Raw genomic sequence first — 25,635 nt, 5'->3', positions numbered from 1 at the left:
CTTCATCTAAATTTCACCTTTTTAATCTCTTGCATCTCTATTCAAGTGCCTTCATTTCATCTAATATAGTTTATTTGTGCTTCTATTGTTTTTTAATCAGTCTTGCCCAGAAGTTTATCAATTTTATTAATCTATTTACAGGACCATTTTTGGCTCTTTTGATTCTTTCTATTACCTTTCTTTTCTTTAGCATTAATTTCTGCTCTTATATTTAATGTTTTCTTCAGCTCATTTATGACACTTCTTTCTACTTTTAATATTAAGACTCTTATTTGGATGTGACAGAAACCCAACTCAACTAGTATAAGTGGAAAAAAAGAGGAGTTCATAGGCTCATGTAACAGAGAAATCCAGAGTACAGCTGGCTTTAAGCATGTGTGTTCCAGAAACTTCCCGGCTCCATCTGTCTCTTAGAGGAAGATGCTGCAGGGCCACCAAGGTAGAGAGAGACCACCAAGGTACTAACCCAGCAGAAAGACATCATTTCCTGATATCTCTGGCAGGAGAGTCTCAGAGAAGCCTCTGATTGGTCCAGCCCAGGATAGGGACGCATTCCTAAACCAGTCACTGTAGTCAGGAAATCAGATACTAAGTGATCATAAAATGTCTAAAGAGTCACCCATATTTCCCTGCTGTTGTCATACTCCTTACCTTTGAGGGAGTGGGTAATTTAAAAAACCCTTTTCTTTCTGAAGGACACAATGAGTCAAAAGTAATACGTTTCTATAACAAAAATTCACATAAATACAGAGAAAAGCTTTCAAACACTTTATTTCTAATAACATTCAATCAAAATTGTAAATATTGAACCAGCAGTACAAAATAATTTTATAAAAATTTTGGCCATATTTTCCCTATAGCCAATTATATTCAGTTCTGAGGAAATTATCATGATTATTTAAGAATAAAGAGCATGTGTCATCAACAAGCATTTAGAGTGCAAAATTTGTACTAGGCCCTGTAGGGCACTCTTCCTGCTCTCTAAAGAGCTTACAATCTTTTCACTAACATTTGGTCAACAATTAGAAAGCATTAACAATAACTTCAAATAAAATTTTTAGTTTCAGTGTTTTTTCCTAAGATATCAAAAAATTAGTTATCATAAATTGTGGTCAGCTAAGTGCTAATATACTTGGGCATAGTTGCTCTCTCTGTAACACTAATCAATATTTACTAATATAGCAAGGATTTTTGGAACATTCTCTGTAACCTGCTGTCTCCAATAGATTCCAGTGAGGAAAATCCAGAAGTGCTCTATGCTCAGCGATTCAACAGACATAAAGTTCTATTAATAGTTGTGCTTTGGCTAACTTGCTATTGCAACACTAAAAAAATAATAATCCCTCGGATGCATCAACATGATTTTTGACTGATTGTATTATGTGTAATGTTAGATTTCCTCTTTTTAAAGTTTATATTTTCTGAAGTTTCTACCATGAACATGTATTCATTTTTACTAAGAAAAAATTATTATTTTAATAGTAAAGGAGTTCTTCCTTGCAATTATTACCTAAATAATCCCTGTGTCATATACAAGTACTTAGAAGCAGCGTTTTTACAAAAAAAAAAAAACAAAAAAACCCCACACTTTTTAACAAAGCTCTGATATCCAGAAAACTTGAAGCAAATCCATACTGATCCACTAAATAACCACTAGCTGAAATAAACTTTTCATTTGTTTTCACAGTGGACTGCTATGAGTTCACCTTTGGGCCTTGTGTCTTCCTAGTGAGGTGCTGGGGCTGAAACTCCCTCCCAGCCCAAAGCCCCTCTACAACAGTACAGCTGCTGTGGAGAGCCTCTTCTCTTTATCACTGAATATATATATATATTTTGTTTTGTTTTGTTTTGGTTTTGGGGGTTTTTTTTGCAGTATGCGGGCCTCTCACTGTTGTGGCCTCTCCCGTTGCAGAGCACAGGCTCTGGACGCGCAGGCTCAGCGGCCATGGCTCATGGGCCCAACCGCTCCGCGGCATGTGGGATCCTCCTGGACCGGGACACGAACCCGTGTCCCCTGCATCGGCAGGCAGACTCCCAACCACTGTGCCACCAGGGAAGCCCTGAATATATATTTTTTAAGTATTTGGAATCAGGGTCACATAAATTGATTCAGTATAATATGCATTACTTTTTTCATAAATTTATATGATAGCATGAATTATGTTTTGCTACAGTTACTTTTATTTTGTTAAGAAAAATTTGAGAACTACTTATATTTTACAAGGAAAAAAAAAATGAGGCAGATTTCAAACCAAAATTATTGTCCCTAACTGGTTTCTCAGAACTCTTTTTCTGGAAACTGGTGAGGCTTGCAGATCTCTGTCCCAGTAGTGGATAGAGTTATATGTTTATTCACGTCAGTTGCACATTATTAAACAGAAAGGATAATTTAGATTAACATAATACAGACTGGCCCCTCTTCGACCTTCAAAAGTTATTAAAGCCTGGCTGATGTCTGGAGACTTCTTTCATTAGGCGCAGAAGTAACGATATGGTTGTTAACTTGCAATATCTCAGCTATTGCCCAGTACATTTGCTGGGTGGTATTTCTGAAGTAAAGCTGAAGGTTTCCAGTTTGACTCCATATGGGTTAACACTGACACGGAATTCCTTAACTTTTGCTGAAAGTAACAAGAACTGAAAAGAGAAATTCCACACCTGTCAACAGTTCTCTGAGATTACACTGATTCTGCAATTAAAACCTTGAGATTGCAACCAATCTCACTCGTTAACTTTATAAGCTCTGGGGACCAGAGGAGCTGACAAAGTTTTAGATTAAATGATACCTTGTGAGCAAATGCTTTCAACTTTTCAGACACAGCCATTCCTTGCTATTAGAGGATCATTCTCCTTTCACCCAACAGATGCACTGGGCTACATGAATGGCTTTATGATGTTCACATTGCGGACTTTTGTGAAACAATTCAGAATTGGGTCACCAGATTAGCTTTATAAAAATGAGATGCTTGTAATGTTAGATGCTATAAGAAGCTATTGTATTTACCAAAAGAGCACAGATTATTTGACTATGACCACCCAACACTCTTTGATTTTTCCACTTCAATGTGGAAAAGAAACATTTTCCTTTAAAAGCCATTTTTAACTCAAGGCCAAGTGTGGAATAAAGTATTTGTTAAGAATGATGATGGGGAATTCTCTGGTGGTCCAGTGGTTAGACCTCTGTGCTTTCACTGCTGAGGGCCGGGGTTTGATCCCTAGTCAGGGAACTAAGATCCCACAAGCCATGCCGCATGGCCAAAAAAATTTTTTTTTAAATAATGACCTGGGTGTTTTGACTGCTCAAAGGCTATTAGCTATGCTAGGACTCTTACTGCAAAGTTTAAATGGAAAAAGCAATGAGGTCCCATGTTGGCCACACACTCCTCTCATGTGGGTCCCCCAGGAGTGATGCAGAAAGCTCAGCTTCTCTGTTCACCGGTGCCAAATCAAATCTTGGAGGCAGAGTTTTGGGTGAAGTAGAAAAGGATAGCTTTATTACTTTGCCAGGCAAAGGGGACACAGCAGGCTCCTGCCTCAACATACTGTGTGTCCTCACTTGGAGGAGATAGTGAGAAGTTTTATAGTAATTGTTCAAAGACGGCGTGATCAGCTCATGGCCATTGTTCTGATGGGTTGGTGGTGAGGTAAGAGTCGGCATCATCAACCTTCAGGTCCAACTGGTCTGGGGTCTACATGCTTGTGGGCAGCATACCTTCGTTAACTTCTCCCACCTGGAGGGGGTTTCAGTATCTGCAAAGTAGCTCAAAGATATTGTTGTGTGCATCCGTTGATGGGGAAACAGAGCCTTGCCCCAAGGCTGCTCTTGACTGTTTGTTTCTCCCTGGTCTCGCATCCTCTCCCTCCCCTGATTAACAACTGCTTGAATCTGCCTATTGGAACTCAGGGAAGGTCATGGAGGCTGAATGAAGGCTGTTTCCTGTAATCAAAGAAATGGGGGACACAAAAAGGCTTTGTGCCCAGGAGCCCCACAGGGCCCTGCTTGGTATCAGGAGATGGTACAGAGCACATCTGGCGAAGAGTTTTGGAGTCTGGATTGGGAATTTCCTAGATTCGCAACTGGCACCCTCTGTCAGTAAACGCCAGCGTTCACTCCCTAATGGGGATACCAGCTGGTGAATCGTTTGTTCACCATTTCCTTCCCAGCTAGATACAGAGAATTCTGAATCATCTTAATAGGTCACAAAACTGGGTTACAAAGTGGTTGTATGGCCACTGGAATTAGAAAATCCAGTGGAAAATCCAGCCCTGATGGTAGTTTTTCTATTAATTCATTATAAATAGCTCAAGCCTTATCCAACTTGTGCATTTTGAATCTGGAAGCAAAATTGATAAACTCCTCTCAGAGTCTGGGGACTTAGAATGCACTTTGATATGCTAAGTCTATATACCAGCTTTAGGCAAAAGAAAAAAATTTGAGCAGTGAGAAGGATGGATTCGTGGTTTTACACGCACTTTTTCACAATGTAAGGACAAAATAGTGATTCGTGGTTTTTTTCTTAATTAATTAATTAATTTATGGCTGCGTTGGGTCTTGTTGCTGAGCGGGAGTTCTCTAGTTGTGGCCAGCAGGGGTTACTCGTCATTGCAGTGTGCAGGCTTCTCATTGTGGTGGCTTCTCTTGTTGCGGAGCATGGGCTCTAGGCGTGCGGGCTTCAGCAGCTGTGGCACGTGGGCTTCAGTAGTTGTGGTGCATGGGCTTAGCTGCTCCGCGGCATGTGGGATCTTCCTAGACCAGGGCTCGAACCCGTGTCCCCTGCATGGGCAGGCAGATTCTTAACAACTATGCCACCAGGGAAGCCCGTCATTTGTGTTTTAAAATGTGGATGTATAAGCATACACTTCTGTTTTAGCATATCCACATAGCCTTTTTAAATTTTTATTTATTTATTTATTTGGCTGTTCTGGGTCTTAGTTGCAGCGTGCGGGCTCTTTTAGCTGAGGCATACAGGCTCTTAGTTGTGGCAGGTGGACTCTTAGTTGCAGCATGCATGTGGGATCTACTTCCCTGACCAGGGATCGAACCCAGGCCCCCTGCATTGGGAGTGTGGAGTCTTAACCACTGGACCACCAGGGAAGTCCCTACATTACCTTCTTAGGGAAGTAAACACAAGAAGCTTTATCATCTTTTCATAGAGGGACTAAAGGATATGGGAGGAACAACTTTACTTCCCATTTCATACCTTTCTTTATTATTTGAGTTTTACTACAGGCACTTATTACTTTAATTTTGTTTAAAAAATAAATTAGCAGATTATTTAGATGAAACGTTTAATTTTAGAATATTCAAATATCATGGAACATTTCAATTTTCTTTATAGGTTTTGAATTACAAAGTTATTAATATTATCTAAAAGAATAACTTCTAAAAATGTCTTAGTAAACACATTAAAGGCCAAAGACAAAAGTATAGAAAGTATCAGAAATTTATACAAATTTCCAAATTTTTCTGAGAATAAATGATTTTAGTTATTATGGAAAATAATGGTATTAATAAGTAATTTGAAAACTTTTACATTATAACTATATAATAATGCTTTTGAGAAAGACTTCTTTCAAGAATGAGCTCTGAATAGAGATCTCTTTAACATATGTTAGAGATTTTTTTAAAAATCCACACAATGGAGAATGGACCTTTATGCCTATTAAGTAAATGAATCCTACTATTTCAGTACTTGATACAAAGTACAATCACTTTTTAAGGTGATCATATTTTACACTAAGCTCTGACATTTTCTATTTACTAGATATCTATATAAAAATACCTTTGGGTCAGAAAAAACACCTTTGGATTACAAAATGTAGCTTGAAAGATGTTATAGCAGTTCTGAGTTATGTAACTTTCTGACCCCAAATTATTACTATTTTTGGAACTACACTAAATATATAGTCTTACTAAGCTTGAGCAGCTTCGGAATGAAAACATTAGTGTCACACAAATTCATATTTCAAATTCAATATATAAAGAATTCTATATTCTTTTTTAATGAATTAAGTGTAAATGGGAACACTTGGTATTTATTATTCATTTATTGTTTCGACAAATACTTATCAAGCACCTATCATGTCCCATTAAAAGAGCTAAATGCATGAATTCAAAGACACATAAAACAATCCCTGTTCTCAATAAAATCACAACCCAGCTTCTTTACTTTGCAGGAAGGATGAAGTCATCTACTCAAGTAACTCCTCTTGTTAGCTACCTCACCTCTTTAAAGTCAGAAACATAAACTAACATTAAAATCAGAGTAAGGATGATAATTCTTCCCTCTATCTTATGTTCTTAAAATTAATTACATCATCTTAATAGTCAGTTTAATATAGAAGCTAAAGTAAAATAGTCTAGTTAATTCATCTGAGCAGTTATCTTTAAACTACATATTTACAAATAACATAAAGATATAAAATGTTTCCAGAATATAATTCTATCCTGATATTCATAAACACAAGGCACTCATTGGTGGACAAGGTTGCTATCATTATTATTATTCACATATCATCATTTACCAAAATCCCTTGGCAACTTTGGAGGAATACTTGAAAAGTGACTTTCTGTGGTGTATCATTTTAACACAAATAGAACATTATAAATGGTTTTTAAATCTTGATTTTTCAGCTCTTTTCCACATCTAAAGCCTAATATTAAATCAGAGTAATCTTAAAAAAAATAAAATAGGGCCCAAGGAATAGATTCCACATAGGCAACAAATCTAGGTTTTAATTCTTGCTGTTTGTTGCCTCTGAAATATATTTAAAAGTTAGTTAATTTAAAATACCTTTGATGTCAGTCAAAAGGATAACACCAATTAAAACACCTCACATAAGTATAAAATCACTAGACAATTCAAAATGGCACATAAAACATGTATAACCTTTCATTGTGAAAATGCCTAATCTTATAACAGCACCAGAGTCTGCATTCCTTTAAGAAGAATTTTGTTACCATATTTAATACACCATGATCAATAAGGATGTATGGTAGTAGATAGACTTAAGGTGAGAAGGTAATTAGATGACATACTTTCCCAGGTTCCCACCAGCTCTAAATTCTGTGATAGGAAAGAAATACTGGTATAGTTTGACCGGTTATTGTTCATCATTCTTACTCTATCCTAATTCCAACTGTATGACTTTATTATCATGAGCTCCCTAAAATCTGCTAACTCCTTTCTCCAGCCACCTATACTTAAAGGTTTATACTTTCTTTTACGGTCTCATTTTCTACACTGAATGGACCCATTGCCACAGTGAAGAAAACACCCTCACACTCTTCAACGAACATATACCCTAGTTGGTATTGGCTCTGGCTACTGTAGTTTTCTTTTTCTTTCTTTTTTTTTTTTTTGTAGTTTTGAATTGTAAGTAGCTAGAAAAACTGTTCACAGCTTAGCAGTTTTATGGAACAATGTAATCAAGAACATGATAACCACACTCCTTGTATAAAACATGTCGATGTTGAAAGATCTGTAACCACAAACTTCACTGCTGCTTTCTGGCTTCTCTGTTATGATACGCTGTGTCCATTCACCCTTCCATCACCATACCTATCTACGGGGCTGCTGAAAGATCCACAGCTTCTCCTGTTTCTTCTTCTTTTGTTTCAGCCCCTTCACTTACTTTCTCATTCTCCATCTCTGTTTCAACCTTTTCTCCTGTTTCACCTGGAAAAATAACCAAAGGTGATATTAAGAGATACTTGTTTAGCATTAGCAACAAAGTGCTCCGCAGCTGGTTTCCAAGGGGGGCAGCTCTTGCTCTTTAGGTCTAGAGAGTAAGTTTCTCTGGTGGTATCAAGAAAGGCAATTGGGGCTTCCCTGGTGGCGCAGTGGTTGAGAGTCCGCCTGCCGATGCAGGGGACACGGGTTCGTGCCCTGGTCCGGGAAGATCCCACATGCCGCAGAGCGGCTGGGCCCGTGAGCCATGGCCGTTGAGCCTGCGCGTCCGGAGCCTGTGCTCCACAATGGGAGAGGCCACAACAGTGAGAGGCCCGCGTACCGCAAAAAAAAAAAAAAAAAAAAAAAAAAAAAAAAAAAAAAAAAAGAAAGGCAATTGCCCTGGGTCTCTCAGATCCTCGGACTGGCCCATGTCACTTACCATTTCCGAGTCTTGGCATTTTCTTATATAAAATCAGGATGCAGAATTACCCAAGAAAGCCAGAAGAACATATTACAAATAGAAAGTTCCATTTATATTTAATTCAAAATGTGTTCTATGGGTGCCCAGAAAGCGTCTTGTTTGGTCATTCTGGTGTTTAAAGAAAACAATCATTGAACTTTTAAAGAGCTTAAACATTTAAAAGCCTGGCCATTGCACATACAAATTTTTCCCTAAGAAGTCACTTTGGGCAACACGGGTCCCCGTGCTTTGAGTGGAGCCCAGAAGCAGCTGCCTCTTTTGATAGGATTGTGCTCCTGTTCACCAAGGTGCCCGGGGCTTCCCACAGCATTACATGTGCCCCTCACTTCAACCGCTGTCATTATCCTAGGCCCTAAAGACTTGAGTTTGCCAACCCTGATCTAACAAATATATACCTTTACTTGCTTCTCCCTTGTTATTCCCAGAGCACTTTTATATACCTTCACTAAAGCACTTACCTCGGTAGACTGTAGTATTTTGTTTAAATTCTGCCTTCTCCCCGCTAGATTGTGAGCCCCTTGAGAACAGGGACTATCCCTTATTCCTGCAGCTAGCAAATGATTAGACACTCAAAAACTGCTGCATTAACTAATGAGAGAATTAAAAAACAGATGAATGTTTCACTTAATTATACTGTAGGGTGAAGCCAAAATTTACCAAAATGTAAATCCTGCCCTAGAAGAATTTTTTTTATTGTAACTCCAATAAAGAACAGTATAGATACCATTTGCTTTATACTGGTAAAATACATTTTAAAAAAACACCATTTGCTAAGACGTAGTACATTTCTCTAGTCTTCTAATAAAGATAAAAAGACTATAGGAGGACAGGAGCAGGCTGACAGTAATTTTCTAAGGGTAAGAGTGCAAAGATGAAAATGACACTCTAAGAGGCATTATTTGTGTGTTCTTTCATTTAAAAGTCCGTTCCTCCACTGACCATCTTTAATTTGTATCCTCATGCCATACATGGGGCCTGATGAAGAGTGAACTTGGAAAAATTCAGAAATTTAACATTCCTTCAATATTCCATTTTATTCAACAATGAAGCTCTAGGTTACAAATCTGGACACAGACTATGCTTTAGAAAATTTGTGCCAGAAAGTCAAATGCCTGTTTTTCAAGTACAGAATCCTTTTTGGTTTGGGTCAAATGAACTTCAACCACTGAAACAGAGACTAGAGGGACTGTGTCAGCCAATCCCGTCCCCCAGAGGTGATCTTTTATGGAGCACACCTAAACCACCTGAATCTGTGACAGCATGACTTTTACCTTCAACGTGTTGGTCCTCTTCGTTAGCATGAATATTCCTGACCGTTTCCACATTTGCCCCTGTCTCTAGAATTCCTGCTGGATGTTCCATGTTTCCAACTATTCTTTCAGGTTGGATCTGCTCCATGTTTCCTGGACCTTCAGGAGTTTTATGGAGCGAATCATCCTTGACAGCTGTTTCCACAAGCTGACTTCCATCCAATATTTCTGGAGATTCCATCTCCTTGGGAACTGTATCTGGAAGTTGGGACTGTTCATCCGTCCCCATAGCTTCTTGAGATTGTGGCTCTCTAGCTGCTTCCAGAGGTGGAATTTTCTCAGCTGTTCCTAGGGGTGTCATCTCTCCGGCAGCTTGTGGATTCTCAGTACCTTCCACTGCTCCAGGAGAGTCCCTCTCTCCCGCTGTCCTCAAAGGTTGACTCTTGGCTTCTGCTCCTAAAGCTTCGGTCTCAGCGTTTCCTTTAAAAGGCTGAGCCTCTGTCACGGCTTCCACGTCCTTCTTCTTTTCTCCTGCTCCTGGAGTATCATCTTTGCCACCTGGCTGAGGTGACCCAGACTCCTTCAGTCCCTTAAGAGGCTGAGTTTCCTCTGTGGATCCTGGTGGGTTTGCAGCATCCTTTGCCAGGGGCTGTTCATGGAGGGATTTCACACCATTAGCTGTAGACACGGCTGAAATCTTGAGCTTTTCTAGTTGAGGAAGGCTTTCCTCTTGTACCTTGCCAAATAAAGTAGATTCTCTTCCCAGTGTACGTGGTTTTGGTTGGACAAAGCAGGACTCACTTTCTTCTGTGGTTGAAAAATACATATTTGAAGTTACTTTTTATCATTCATTTGAAAAGAAAAAATACAAATTATTGTTTAGTTTCTATCCTGAGAAAGCGTATTGCTATCAAGAAGTAGATTTAACAGTTCAAGACAGTCCTGGGTACAGTACAGTTGAGTACAGAGAGGCCATACCATGACCCTAACATGCCCTAAGTCAAACCTCTTTAGTGTTTTCAGCTCAGATACCTAGTCTTAAGCATGAAGGTCCCCCCAAATCACAGGGTTTTTTCCTGTTTGTTCCTCGTGCACCTTCTCATGACTCCAGTTCCATATTCTAATTTAGTTCCCTTTGTTTCCTCATGCTCTTTCTTCTGCCCCACCCTTTCTCCTCCTTAGGCTTCGTAGAAGATTTTATAGCCCAAGAAGTGGTCCTTGGGCTGCTAGAGAGGTCTTACCTTCCCCCTAAAGCAGAATGGCCCTCAGTGAAAGGAAAGGGTCCCATGACAGAGAAGCCCCACTAGGTCAAAACTAAGATGTCTGGGAGAGAAAGTGGCAGGCACAGTCCAGCCTGAGTTTCATTTCATCTGGGGGTCTTGGTTAGAAGAGAAATCAGGAGAGAGTTGGGAAACATGCATTTTGATTCTGGCTCTTCCCCCAAATGTGTGACCTTGGGAACTTAGCTCCCAATAATCATATCTATAAGATGGCAGTGAATCTGTCTCTCCTACCTACGTCAGAGTTGCAAGAGGCATCATATCACATTAAACAATGAATGCACAAGTGCCCTCTGGACAGTTTAAGAAAGCAACGTGGCAACATGTTTATACTCTTTGACCCAGTGATCCTACTTCTGGAAATTTACCCTAAAAGCATAAACTTCAGGGAAATGCTCTGGGGGAAAGTATATCATCCCAGTATTCTTTATAACAGCAAAATCTGGAAAACAACTTAAAAGTCTAATAATTTGGGGGAAAGATCAATAATCCATTGGGTGCAATATTATTGTACCATGAAAAAGATGATTATGAAGACCATATGCTAAAATAATAAAATAATTATTATATAATAAGTTAAAAAAACAGCACTCCCAGTTGGGTTAATCAAATAAAATAATGGATATAAAGTGTATATTAGCACAAGGTCTGCTATGCAATTATGTGCTCAGTAAGTTAGCTATCAATTTTATATACAGTATGATTATAGCAATGTTGATCATTGGAAAGGAGAAAGACAGGAAAAGCAAACAGAGGGGGAGATACTGGAAGAAAATAAACCAGCATGTTAAAATGGGCCTCTAGGTGATGTATTTCCTCTTCTACCTTTTTTTCCCCCAAAGATAATTTTCCATCTTGTTCTTTTTTTCCCTAAGTTACCCCTGACCCCAGTTATATATGTATATAGTTTAAAGAGTTACCTGCTTATTTAATGTAAGTTAAGATATACAACTAAGACTCAGGTCTCCTCTCTCTTTTCCCCTTCTCTAGGGTCAAATTTAGCTGTCTGGGAGGGAGACTTTTTTTTCCTATATCTCTAAGTGAATTGCTACTTCATTATTTTTTAGTTTGGGCGTTTCAACTAACTCCCACTATGGAAAATAAAGACTTAGCTCTTTTTTTCCGCACCTCCATCATCCTTCACCCTCTCCCATTACACGTTCACATTTCCTTTCAATTCAGTAATTGCATATTAGTAATGATTTAAGATAGTAACCATGAGACTTCCCAGGTGGTCCAGTGGTTAAAAATCCGCCTTCCAATGCAGGGGACACGGGTTCGATCCCTGCTCCGGGGACTAAGATCCCACATGTCGTGGGGCAACTTAGCCTGTGCACTCTGGAGCCTGCACGCTGCAATGGAATATCCCGCATGCCACAACAAAGATCCCACGTGCCGCAACTAAGACCCAATGCAGCCAAATACATGAATAAATAAATATTTTTAAAAAAATAAAAAACAATTGTAATCATGTTGTAATTTGGGTTATATCGATATTCAGTTATAGGTACACATAATTAATATGTCTGCAACGAAGAACTGAGCCATGTAGTAAACTATTACTTGTGTAAACATTTTTTTTTGTTTTTCCCCTGAGTTAGTAACTGTCATGGATCATCACGTCCTTAGTTTATGTATTCTCATTACTTCATTTCACTGCCAATTGTTTCTCTTTTTAATACATTTATTCACATCAAATAGTCTCCCACCCTTCCTCTGCGACTGTGTTTGAATCCCCCAGTGGAAAGGAATTAGAGCCTGAAGCTGTAGAAGCAGAGTTCAGAGAGGATTTTGTGAGGCACAGGACACAGGCTGTGGGCCTGGGGTCCAGAGCTGGGAGGAGGGCTAGCCTTCGCCTCCCCCTCCAGCCTCATTATGCACGAAGCCTTCAAATTAACAGCACAGAAGGCAACTTAACAGAAGCAATTTCTCAGGTCTATAAAGAAATTCATTATGACAAGATAATTCATTTAGATACCACACAAAGGATGTTTAGGAGATGGCTGCCTTAGGGAATTGACAAGGAAATGTATTATTATGCTAATCACAGATGTCTGCCAAATTATATTTTCTGGTAAAATAGTTATTACAGTGATCAGTACTGTCAGTTAAATGAGACGAACGATTTTCATCCAGCTGTGCCAGCTGTGGGTGCATTCTACTGTCATCATTCTTCTAGAGCAGAAAGCTTGAAGGAAAAATTGTGTTGACACACCCAAATCATAGCCACTCAATTTTATATTTTGAAAAAATATATTATGCTATCAGGCTAAGTCAAGTTTTTTTCCCCAAAAGCTTTGTGAAAATTTATCTATACACAAATGGTGTCTTAAGTTTCCAAAGGATCTATCCATTTTTTGCCATAACTAGAACATTGATGCCCATGATCACAGTATGGATTTTCATTCTTTTTTTGTTTGTTTGTTTTTGCGGTATGCGGGCCTCTCACTGTTGTGGCCTCTCCCGTTGCGGAGCGCAGGCTCCGGACGCGCAGGCCCAGCGGCCATGGCTCACGGGCCCAGCCGCTCCGCGGCACGCGGGATCCTCCTGGACCGGGGCACGAACCCATGTCCCCTGCATCGGCAGGCGGACTCTCAACCACTGCGCCACCAGGGAAGCCCGATTTTCATTCTTATATACTTTTTCTAATCTTACTGGCATACGTGAAGTAGGGAAATGTCCTCAACATATAATATGCTTATACTGCAACCTGAAAATAGTCAACCAAGCTGGGAAATATTACAAGAGAAGTCACTGTCTCTAACATTTTTCTGAGGTAGCCCCAAAAGCTAAAACATCTTTAAAATGATCACCAAAAATTAGAGAAGGTGCGAAAAGTGTAGTGACACACTCATTTTGTAATTCATGTTGATTAACTGCACTCTGAATTTTGAAATAAATGTACTTTGGAGTTAATAACTCCTCACTAATCACTCAGTAGTTCTTTTTCCTATGTGATAGAAGAGAGTAATCTGCTCTAAAAGGGAGGACAGAGATCTTATGATCTTGAAAATGACACCTCCAATGTACCAGGTTTGAATCCTCATTCTTCCACTTATGAGCCTTGTTAAACCTCTTTGTGCCTCAGTTTCATCACCTGTAGAGTGGGAAGAGGAGCGGTCGAGCTGTTGTGAGGATTACACGAGTTAATACCTGGAAAACACCAGCACAGCGACTGGCACCCCCTGAACGCCAAGCAAGCTAGCCATGGAAAGCATTACACTTCACCTGCCAGCCCTAGCAAGGAAGAGGCCATGGTGGACACACAGAAAGGGAAGGTAATTCCATTCATCCTAATACTGGTACCTTTCTCTGAGCCTATTCAGAAAAAAAGAAAGATCAGAGTCAATACATGAAAAGGGTTGGAAAACAAATGGTTGTTTCAAACCCTCTCTCAGAGAACACAATACTAAAGACTACAGTGACCACAAAACTTCCTTTCTTATGCTTCGGAATGTTTTTATTCCCAGCTGCTGAGGGAAGTACTATTTGGGGATCCATCTGGGCTCCTTCCTCTTCAGCTGGAGCAGGGCATTCCAGACTGTTCTGATGTTCAGTGTGACTCCTCATCCCATCATTTACTTAACTGTGCAATCCAGACAAGTTACGAAACTCTCTGGACCTCAGTTTCCTTATCTGTCAAATGGGGATATTATCTTTGCCTTTCAGGCTGGTTAGGATCATTGATAATTCTGAGGTGATATGTGTGTAATTACTCAACATGGTACGTGACATGAGAAGGTACTCAGTAAACAGGGACGCAGCAAACGGCTCTGCAGGTTTCTCAATACAGGGGGTGTGTCCCGCTGAAGGGGCAAGGGAGAGATGAACTCCAGCCTGTGTGCACCAGCAAGGTTGCATGTATCAGGGGTGGGAAGGGCGGCTTTTTCTGATTTCATAAAAGTCCTCTGTGGGTTAGCAGTAGCCCTGCCAATAAATTAGAGCTAATTTAGCAGCAGAAAGAATGAACTGCAACATTAAAGAGCTTAGATAGGGCTTCCCTGGTGGCGCAGTGGTTGAGAGTCCACCCGCCAATGCAGGGGACATGGGTTCGTGCCCCGGTCCGGGAAGATCCCACATGCTGTGGAGCAGCTGGGCCCGTGAGCCATGGCCGCTGAGCCTGTGCATCCGGAGCCTGTGCTCCACAAGGGGAGAGGCCACAACAGTGAGAGGCCCGTGTACCGCAAAAAAAAAAAAAAAAAAGAGTTGGATAAACAGTCCCCTAAACACTGTAAAGTTGTCACTGTTGACCTTTAAAATTCTGTTGTTACTAATGGTAAGTTTTAAATCATGGTTGTTGATAGAGAGTGAAGTAGTATTCATGTCAGCTATGATTTGACCGGACTTGACTGTCATTAATAAAGGCCACTGTTAGCTTTTATATAAACAAATATGTTTCATTCTGTTTGTTGGCTTTAATTTCATTTATTCATCAAGTATTGATCAAGTGCCTACTATATGCCCGCTCTGGGCTAAGCACAAGGGTCACAGCAGTTAACAAGGAAGATCTGGTCCTCGCCATCCTAGACTTTACTGTCTGCACGGAAATTCAAACAATAGCTACATCCCTTATTAAGCACAGCTTGGTACCCACGCACGACCTTTTACCCAAGGGTCTCCACACTCTGTCCACATGGTTTTGTGAATCCCAGGATAACTCCTTGAGATGGAAGAAGGTTGTACATCATTTCTTCTAGCACTCTAACTTGAAAAGCAGTGAGATCTTTTGTTCAAAAACAGGAGACATTTTATGCCTAATCTGTATTATTATGTAATAAATATTGTGGACAGATGCATTGTTTCCACACCCGAAGTTGTTTAAGGATGTGACTGTTTTCTGAACCCTACATTTTATCAAATCATACACTGCTCTGGGCCTATTCCTTTGGTGCTCATTATCTCTCTTGATTCTGTTGTAAGTTGATCCCTGCACAAATTTGTTGTGACAGCTGAACTAACAGAACCCTTGTTGCAAGCACCATTGTGATAGGCACACAAAGAAATTAAATACTAGGCAACATTACAGAAGGGATTAGAACCAGCACTAACATACCTGAAATTCACATTATGGTGGAAGCTTTTCTACTCAGTTCATTACCCTAATCAAACATGAAAAGTTTCTACCCAGCAAGGAGAAAAACTTGAGGTCAATATTTCCTAATCCATGGCTAGGGCATATCAGCCATCCCAAAGACCTCACTGGATTGTCTGCTGAGTTTTCTAGAGAATCAATGAGAAAGGGCATCCTGGTATTTTCCCTTGCTGCCACCATTTCTAGGTAGTGGGTTACTCTTTGCTGTGGTCCACGGGCTTCTCATTGTGGTGGCTTCTCTTGTTGTGGAGCACGGGCTCTAGGCGCGCAGAGGATTCAGTAACTGTGGCGCGCAAGCTCAGTAGTTGTGACTCGCAGGCTCTAGAGCTCAGGCTCAGTAGTTGTGCCACATGGGCTTAGTTGCTCTGCGGCATGTGGGATCTTCCCAGACCAAGGATCGAACCAGTGCCCCCTACATTGGCAGGCAGATTCCCAACCACTGCGCCACCAGGGAAGTCCCTAAAACTAGTTTTGATATCACAAGGTAAATGCAATAAAGTTTGAAGGTAAATCTAATTTTGAAATTTAACTACAGAGTAACAAGAACATGTAGTTGGAAAGATACTTCTGGAACACTTGATAAGTACACATGGAGATGGGGGGCTTCTGCCTAGGGGAGAGGCTGACATGGAAGAGCTACAGAGCCAGTCATCAAACATGACAAATAGTCACCACCTTCAGATATGATTTTCTAGTTTCGTTTTCTTTGGTTTCTTCTAGATTCCCATAAGATAAACTCTTATTTCAAAAAAGGTATTTTACAGTGATTGCATAAAACATTTTAAAAATTATCAACAGTATTTGTACTAAAAAAGGCAAGTTTCATTGATTGATGGTCATTATTGGCACATGGGAATCCAACATTTGAGCAGAAATCCAGTCTACAAAATCAAAGACTCGTCAGTGAACAAGGAAAAAGAGAAAGTGAAGATTATGTCTCTGATATGTATAAATTGTGACACTTCACCAACCTAAACAGGCCTCGCCCATGATGCTTCACTAGGAACAAGAGTGGCTAACATTTATTGAGGCACTGTGCCTAGAGCTTTATAGGGATCATCTCATTCAATCTTCCCAACAACTCCACAAGGTAAGTCCATTATTATCTCCATTATATAGTTGAGGAAATACAGCACAGAAAGATTACGAACATTTATCCAGGAAGGGTGCACAGTTCGGAGTAGCAGAGCTCAGATGTGAGCCAAAGGAAGTGTGATCCTACTTTGAAGATTTAGGTGCTTTAAAGCAAATTGTGGTTCCAGGACCTGCACCATCAGTATTACCTGGGAGGTTTCTGGTTTTTGTTTTAGTGCTAACTCACAGGCCCAAGCCCAGATCCACTGAACCAAAATCAGTATTTTTTTTTTTTTTTGCAATACGCGAGCCTCTCTCTGTTGTGGCCTCTCCCGTTGTGGAGCACAGGCTCCGGACGCGCAGGCTCAGCGACCATGGCTCATGGGCCCAGCCGCTCCGTGGCATGTGGGATCTTCCCGGACCGGGGCACGAACCCGTGTCCCTTGCATCGGCAGGTGGACTTCCAACCACTGCGCCACCAGGGAAGCCCCCAAAATCAGTATTTTTAATAAGATCCCCAGATAGTTAGCTTATCTATGGCAGCACTCTGGGTTTATCAGGGAAAGGCATGATGGGATTAGTTAGGGGAGACTAAAGTGGACGACAAACACACAGAACTGATGAGTGTGGGTGTCCCGTGTTCTCCGCAGGCATTGCTGCCCATCTTTAAACATTGGGTATGGTCTCTGTCCTCATGCTAGCATGCCACGGCAGCACAAGAGATGAGGTGAGTATATTGCTTCAGCAGTGAAGAAAGGGCCAGAGCTGATCTACGTGAGCTCCATACTGGGAAGCAAGATTTTTCTCAAGCTTCCTCATGTCCCAGAACTGGCTGGGTTTGCTAAGCCTCCACCTTGGCTAGGTCAGGACAAAGAGGTCTTCTAATTTCTCATCTGAAATGAAGGTTAATACTTGCTGTGCCTGGCTCTCTAAGAGCTGTAAGCAGGCGGCTCCACCGATGCTCATGGTGGTGGCTGTTCTCCCGGCTCAGCCACTGTGTCTGTGCCTCACTCCATCACGGTGCAGAGTACAAAGGTGCCTGTGGCCAAGAGCAGGTGTCTGTGCTCAAGAAGGGAGTATTCCCATTACCAGTTAGCAAGTCTGTGGCTGGGATGGAATATTTAAATTTTGCAACAGAGCAGTCAGAGTCGCAGCAGACATTTGGACCTCAAGTCTGCATGGTTAGTGTACCCTGAGAGCCCCCAGAAAAAGCAGCAGGCAGACCAAGTAGGATTGTGAACCCAGGCCTTTCAGCTGACCGCTGCTACTGCTCTCTCAGGTTAGGGATCCACATGCGATTCAGATGACTTTGCTGTCATGGTTAGTACAGATCACATGAAGGGAAGTGAAGGAGGGCTTCCCTGGTGGCGCAGTGGTTGAGAGTCCGCCTGCCAATGCAGGGACACAGGTTCGAGCCCTGGTCCGGGAAGATCCCACATGCTGCGGAGCAACTAAGCCAGTGCGCCACAACAAGAGAAGCCACTGCAATGAGAAGCCTGCTCACCGCAGCTAGAGAAAGCCCATGCACAGCAAGGAAGACCCAATGCAGCCAAAAAGTAAACAAATTAATAAATTAAGTAAATTTAAAAATAAATAAAGTATGGACTTTGGTTCATAATAATGTATCAAGCTTGGTTCATTTCTTGTGACAAATGTACCCTACTAATGTAAGATGTTAATAATAGGGGAAAGTGGATGTGGACTATATGGGAACTTTCTGTACTATCTTCATAATTTTTCTGTAAATCTAAAACAATTCTAAAATCGTCTATTTTTTAAAAATTATAGTAGCAAAAGTACAAGAGCAAGTAACCTAGCAAAATAAGCCCTAGAAGCCTTAGAAAAATGTTCATAAAACTTGGGCCATTCACATAACCACTTTTGTGATTTTTGAATATTTTTGTACCACTTGTGCTATTACTGACAGTATTTTTGTCACTTTCCTTTAACACATTTACTAAAAAGAAAAAAAGTTCAGAAAATCAACAGATTCAGATCTAGACCTTGATCTTGAGGGAAAAAACAAAACTTGATCTTGGAAAAGCAATAAAAATTGAGATTTACTAAAATTGATATTAATTTATCATTTTTATTGAGGACTTACTAGACAATATTCTAAGCCAGGGGTCAGCAAATTTTTTTCTGTAAAGGGACTGACAGATAGTAAATATTTTCAGCTTTGCCAGGCATAGGGTCATTATTGCAACTACTCACCTCTGTCATCTGTCATCGTAGTGAGAAAGCAGCCTTAGACGATGTGTAAGTGAATGGGCATGTCTGTGTTACAATAAAACTTTATTTACAAAAACAGGTGGTGGGCTGGTTTGGCCATCAGGCCAGTTTGCCAGTCCCTGGTGTAGGCAATATTTAGGTTCCATTCCAGGTACACTATAATATTAACTCATTTATTCCTCAGAACAACTCTATGAAATAGGAACTACTGTTAATCCTATTTTACAGATGACATCACTGAGGCATAAAGAGGTTGAGTGGCTCAAAGTCACACAACTAGTAAATGATCCTGAACCAGGATTTAGACCCAGACAGTCAACTCCAGACCCACATTTTAAATTGGAACTCTATACTGTCTCTTAGTATGTTGAAATTCTCGCTCTCACATGTGCCCCCCACCGCTCTCTTTCTCTCACACAAACACACACACACTAATTAAAGGTGTACAGGTGATTATAGCCTCTCATAACCATCTAGTTCATAGAACACTTCCCTGGTGGTGCAGTGGTTATGAATCTGCCTGCCAATGCAGGGGACACGGGTTCGAGCCCTGCTCCGGGAAGATCCCACATGTCACAGAGCAACTAAGCCCGTGCACCACAACTACTGAGCCGGCGCTCTAGAGCCCGCGAGCCACAACTACTGAGCCCACGTGCCACAAGTACTGAAGCCGGCGCGCCTAGAGCCCGTGCTCTGCAACAAGAGAAGCCACTGCAATGAGAAACCCACACACCACAACGAAGAGTAGCCCCCACTCACCGCAACTAGAGAAAGCTGAGCGCAGCAACGAAGACCCAATGTAACCAAAAATAAAAATAAATTAAAGAAAAACAAAAAAAACATCTAGTCTGTAGAGGCTACTCCAGGGCAAACAAAGGAAAAGGAAATTAGCCAAAGGAAACTATGCGGTTCCTATCAGTCTTAGGAAAATGGAAAAGGATAAGAATAAGGAGGGGAAAAAAGTTCCTTATCATTACCAATGACAGTGAGAAAGACACAAGGAGGGCGGTTTGGGGAGGACATTTCAACAGGGGTCCTCACTGGGATGGCTGAAGGCAAATGTTCTCTCTCAGTAAGAGAAACTACTAGCGAAAGCGATAGAGCAGTTGGAAGGCCTAGCCCAGGGCTTCCCATCTCTTTAATATCACAGCACACATAGAATATGGTATTTGTGCAGCACACGGGGCACATGGAGAAAGCTGTACCCAGAGGGCTCGGACCATCCCGACCCTGCCTCCCTAGAGGCTGGGAGGAAGGCTGGCACACTGGATCCCATGCTCACAGGCTGGGAACTCTGATACATACAACACAGGGATAAATGTATTTCTGTCACCAAGAATAGACTAGAGCAGCATTAGCTGGGCAAGGCTAAGATAGATGAAGCAGGACAATCTGCAAAGGGTGGAATGTTCTCATCCTGCCGGGACCCTTTAGGACTAGGTTTTAAAGAAAAGCTGCTTGTTGGAGAGAGCAGAAAGGGCCTTTTCACTGAGTATAAAGACAAACACATTACAGGCTTGAAAAAGTATTGTCCCTGAATGAGTGTCCTGGTGAAAGGAGCAGACAATTAATTGATAGGAAAAAAAAATACTTGATTTGATGGTACATCCTTATGACTGTAGGGGAAGGAAGCAGATCGCAAGGGCCTAGTGAAGAGGAAGCAGGTCTATCACTGACCCCCAGGGGCCTGTCATGGGGGGACCTGGGGGAGAGGAATCTGGAACAGCCACAAAGGAGCAGGCCGAGGCTGGGGGCTCAGGTTGTAGAGAAGGCTTGTTGAGCAGCGTCTTGACCAAGAGTCATTTCAATCTTTAGCCTATGAAGTCAAGTTCATTTTATACTTATCTGTCTTACATGATGTTAATTGGTGCTATTTTGATGTCCACTTTGAATTATACTGTCATGGCCATAGAGTAAATTGTATATACATGAAATGTGACTTTCGGTGACCTGGAAAATATATAGATAGGGCAGAGATGTCATGATGCTTCTTGCATCTTTTTACATCTTGCCTCTCCTACTTAATGTTCATTTGGACCTGTCACTTATCTAAACGGGCCTAATATAAATCTGCTCATCTCAAAGCAAGTAAAGCCATACAGATTTGAAAGTCGAGAAGTGTTTGGTATGAATAAAGAGCATGTTATCAGGCCCTGGGGGCTTTTGTCTTATTAGAAAAGCCAGGCTGGAGGAGAGGCCCAAGGACTGTTGATTGTGTCATCTGAGAAAAGAGGGTCATCTGTCTTGGATGTGGGGCTATGTCCACACAGTCACCATGTCACCAGAGCCCAGTCCAGTAGTCCTGGGGACCCTACAGCCCCTTGGGCCCTTCCACAGAGAAGAAAATGGTGTCAGCTGAACTTGACCCCATGACACAGCTTGCCCTTTCTTTTCTCCATCTCCAATGACCACCCTTGTTTCTGAGTATGCTAGCACCACCTGGCTTATTTCACCCACCTTCATAAAGCGTAATGCCTATGGCATTTTAGCTGTTAAAAACAATGTGAGGTTTTGTGGTTTGGATTGGATTTTTTGGTTTGGATTTTTTCCCTTAAAGGGATGAAGCTCTGACACCCTTGAATACACACAAAGAATGAATTCTAGCACCTGATGGCAATTCCCAAGGAAGGATTTAAGGAATGTGAACAACAGCAACAGCTCCGGTTCAGTAAGGAAGCTTCTGAGGCCATCATGATACTTCCCTGACATTAACACTCACTTGGAGAGCTATATTCTGATATTTTGCTTTAAAAACACAAAATCATTACCTGTACTACCTACACTTATATATACCGGGATTCGAAGCCTGGCCAAGTTTGATGTTTTTTTTCATCAGTTTTGGTGAGCCCTTCAGGAACCCTCACGAGTGTTAGTTTTTTATTTTAAACTTGATGTTGTAAAACATTAACACAAAAGGGAAAGAGTGAAAGTGTACATGTGAGCTGGGACGTGTGGCAATCTTACAGAAGAATGATTTCATAGAACACAATAAAGCTTTGTTTTGCTGTGTTGATCTTTTCCTGCATGACTAGGAGAGTCTCTTCACAACCCAACCCTGTCTTCTCAAGTCCATCTCGGCCAATGTTACCTTCCAGTCTTTGTTAGTCCATGGGTCCTGATGCCTACTCTTCCTCTGCTTTTCTCAGTAGTACTCTCATCCCCCTGAATCCCCATCTCCATCAGTCCATTCATTTACCCAACCACCCCCTCAAGAGATATGGATTGCATTTCTCCTTCGTGGACAGCCACATGACGAGTTCTAGCAGAACCAGGACAGGATCCAGATGGAACTGGAGTTTGTGAAAAGAACAAGAGCTTCGGAGGCACACACACTGGGCTTAAGCCCCAGGTCCATCACTTACTAGCTCTGAGACCTTGGGCAAGTTACTTATCCTCCCCAAGCTGCAGTTTTCTAGCTGTACTTGGTGAAACTTAAGGCTGTTATGGGGATTACATGAGATTATGAGCTAAAGTATCTGAAACCAACTGGGTGCTCCTACCTTGTCTCCTGATTTCTGCTCCATGCTCATGTTGTGATGAGGTTGCACTAATGTCAAAAGCCTTCAATTTTAGAAAAAGATGTATTATGTTGTTGATGAGAGTGTAATTTGGTACAACCCTTATGGAAAGCATTTAGGCAGTTAGCTCTCAAAATTATAAATGTGCATACCCTTTGACCTAGTAATGCCACTTCTGGGAAATGGTCTTACAGTTATGCTTGCATACTTTCAAAATGATGTATGTGTAAAGGAATTCACTGCAGTCTTGTTTGCAATGGAAAAGACTGGAAACAAATCAAATGTCCCTCACTGGCGGTCTGGGTAAATAAATTACACAATGGATTCTTAAACAAGGGTAAAAAAGGAGAAAGAAGTACTCTATATTATAGAGAGATTATAGAAAGAGCTCCATATTTTTAGCTGAAAAAACAAGGTAAAGAATAATGGGTATAATACACTATATTTTATAAATAAAGATGGGAGAGGGAAATAATATTTGCAGTATATAAAGAAACTTTGGAACAATATACAAAACAAACAAACAAACAAAAACCTAATAAAAGTATTTACCCATGGCTATGACTGGAACTAAGCAGATGGTGGGGCTAGGGTGGGAGGTATACTTTTCACTGTACGCATTTTTCAAATGTTTGCAGTTTTTTGAACCACGTACATAGTTCTTATATTCCATTATAATTAGCTGTATGTAATAATCAAGCCCACCACAAAGACTTACTGAGCATTCTCTGTGCCAAGCTCTAGAGGCGACACAAAGACATACAAGACTCATTCCAGAGACTTCTAGCACTTGAATGAAAGTAATCCCATTTATATAATATGTGTATGCCAGAAAAGCCTATAAAACTCATTTTAATGTTAATGATGTTTGTTCTTCAATTACAAAGGAGAAGTGTTTGTCTATTTAGGACTGAAATGTCACTGTGTGAAAATATTTGCTGATGACTGAAGGTATTTCTACGGTACAAAGATCAATTCACATAACTGAAATTCAACCCTCTTCCTATTACCTAGGCAGTGTGGACTCCAAGCAGCTAGTGAGAGTTCAGATAAGAACAAACACATGATTACAGCTGTCAGTGGAAATGTACACATTAACCTAGCAATGAATTTGTCAATAATTACCATCTGTTTACTCTGTCCACATTGGTGCTTAAGCTATAAAATCTCAGGAAGAAGTCTGCCAGAAACAGATGGCATTTATATCAGGAAAGAATGGAACAGTAATCACACCTAGAAACAGGGGGCTGGTAGCACAGGGAGGAAGGTTCGGATGCCAAAGACCTGGAAACCTTTGGGTCCATAAATGTCTATGAAGTCAACAGAATCTCTGTGTTCAGATTCATCAGCTCCTCAAGGCACTGAAAGGAACAAAAATTGTCCTAATATGTAGAACATGCTTCCATGAACACAAGAAATTCCAAATTCAATCTGTCTAGTCGTCCTTTGGAAGAGAAAAGCCTCTTTCCTCACACATTTCAGGGCATTCAGTAAAAATCTATGTGTGACTACCACATACCAGGCTCTGTTCTGCACTTTGAGTAGCACTGGATAATTATTTACACCAGAGGCCGGTCTCTACCTTTGTCCTCGTCCCCTCCCCCCCACATCTCTTTCCCTAATGAGTCATCTTTTGGAGGTGGTGGAAAGCAGCTCAGTGGGATTCGGTGTCTGATGGGTCAGAGCAAACATCTGCATGCGATCAATAGTATGGACTATTCCTATTCAGCCTAACAGCTACCTGACCAGTAGTAGCTATCTGATTCTTTGGAGCCCAGAAAATAAGTATTATACCTCCATATTTTAGTGTTACAGGATTTTAGAGCTGTAAGAGATCTTAAAGGTAATCTAGTACAAGCCATTATTTTATGATGCTTTTGCTTCTAGGCTAATACTGCACTATGTATAACAGTTCTTAAGCCAGTTACAGAAAATTATTAGGCGGAACTGTACAAACAGAAATCCAGTCTACAGGCTAGTTGATGTATTTGAGCTTTAACTCATGGAGTTCTAAGGTTGATATTGTGAATTTTAAAAGAATGTCTTATGATATGAAGATTATCTGTAGCTCTATGGGAGGGCACAGGAAACTTCTCTACAACCATGTAGCTGCTGAAAATATCTCTAAGGCTAAATGTCCTCCAAATATTCCTAGTTTAAACTTGGAAGCAAATATAAACTTCATATTTTACTGACTCTTACTTAGGGATAAATATTTTACTTGTGATAATATTTATTATATTTATATCATATTAATATATTATGTGCATGTATTATAATATTTCTATAATAAACTCTATTATAATATTAAATTAAATTAATTAAATTATAATAAATACCCTATTATACTTTACTATATTTCTTTTGTTGTTTGCATAGTGGATGACCACACACCTAATGGGGAACCAGAGTGATTTGAGACAAAAATAGGTTTAAATCCAGTTATCACAAACTGGTTTAAGAAGGACAAGAACAGATAAAATGTCAAGTTCTAGAATCACAGTACCTGAGTTCAAAGCCCAGCTCTGACTCTCAAGGAGCCCTGCAACCTTGGACAAATTATTTACTCTTCTCTGTAAAATGGGGATGATCATCATACTTAGTCAAAGCATTGTTATAAGGATTAAATGAAGTAATTCATTCAACAATCATGTGCCAAGCATTGTTAAGCACTGGGGGTACAGTGAGTAAATGCATGTGGGGGATAACCTTGGACTATTTTTATCTAAAAGCACATAAACACAGGCTTAGGGTTGTATACAGAATTTAAAGAAGTTGTGAGCTACAGAAACAGGAATGAATTATTTATGGGGTCTCCAAGACCATGGAGTTGAAATGCTAATGAACATACAACAGTATCCGATTACAAGAGAGTACTGTCTAACTGAGGATCAGAAGCAAAATACACCTGTTGATTGATTCGAGATGTGCATTGAGCAATTAATGCAGTGTATTATTTAATTTTCTATGCAACTGGTTGTCACTCGTTTTAACATTTCTTTCAGAGCAACAGCCACGAAAACTTAAAACAGCAA

General features: G+C 40.6%; 1 protein-coding gene across 1 annotated transcript in view; it reads right to left on the bottom strand.

Moving 5' to 3' along the window:
* Window positions 1–5,559: 5,559 nt before the first annotated feature.
* ERICH5 (glutamate rich 5) overlaps window positions 5,560–25,635 on the bottom strand; it is a 21,488-nt gene continuing 1,412 nt past the window's right edge. The window contains exons 2-3 of the mRNA XM_060116151.1: window positions 9,426–10,211; window positions 5,560–7,679 (exon numbers count right to left, since the gene is read on the bottom strand). Of these exons, the coding sequence (XP_059972134.1) occupies window positions 7,567–7,679; window positions 9,426–10,211 (899 nt within the window). The 3' untranslated portion in view covers window positions 5,560–7,566. The remainder of the gene's footprint in view (window positions 7,680–9,425; window positions 10,212–25,635) is intronic.

This window comes from Mesoplodon densirostris, chromosome 13 (assembly GCF_025265405.1).
Source record: "Mesoplodon densirostris isolate mMesDen1 chromosome 13, mMesDen1 primary haplotype, whole genome shotgun sequence".
Classification (NCBI taxonomy): Eukaryota; Metazoa; Chordata; class Mammalia; order Artiodactyla; family Ziphiidae; genus Mesoplodon; species Mesoplodon densirostris.
Note: the sequence above shows the minus strand (reverse complement) of the source record. Positions and strands in the feature narration are given on the sequence as shown.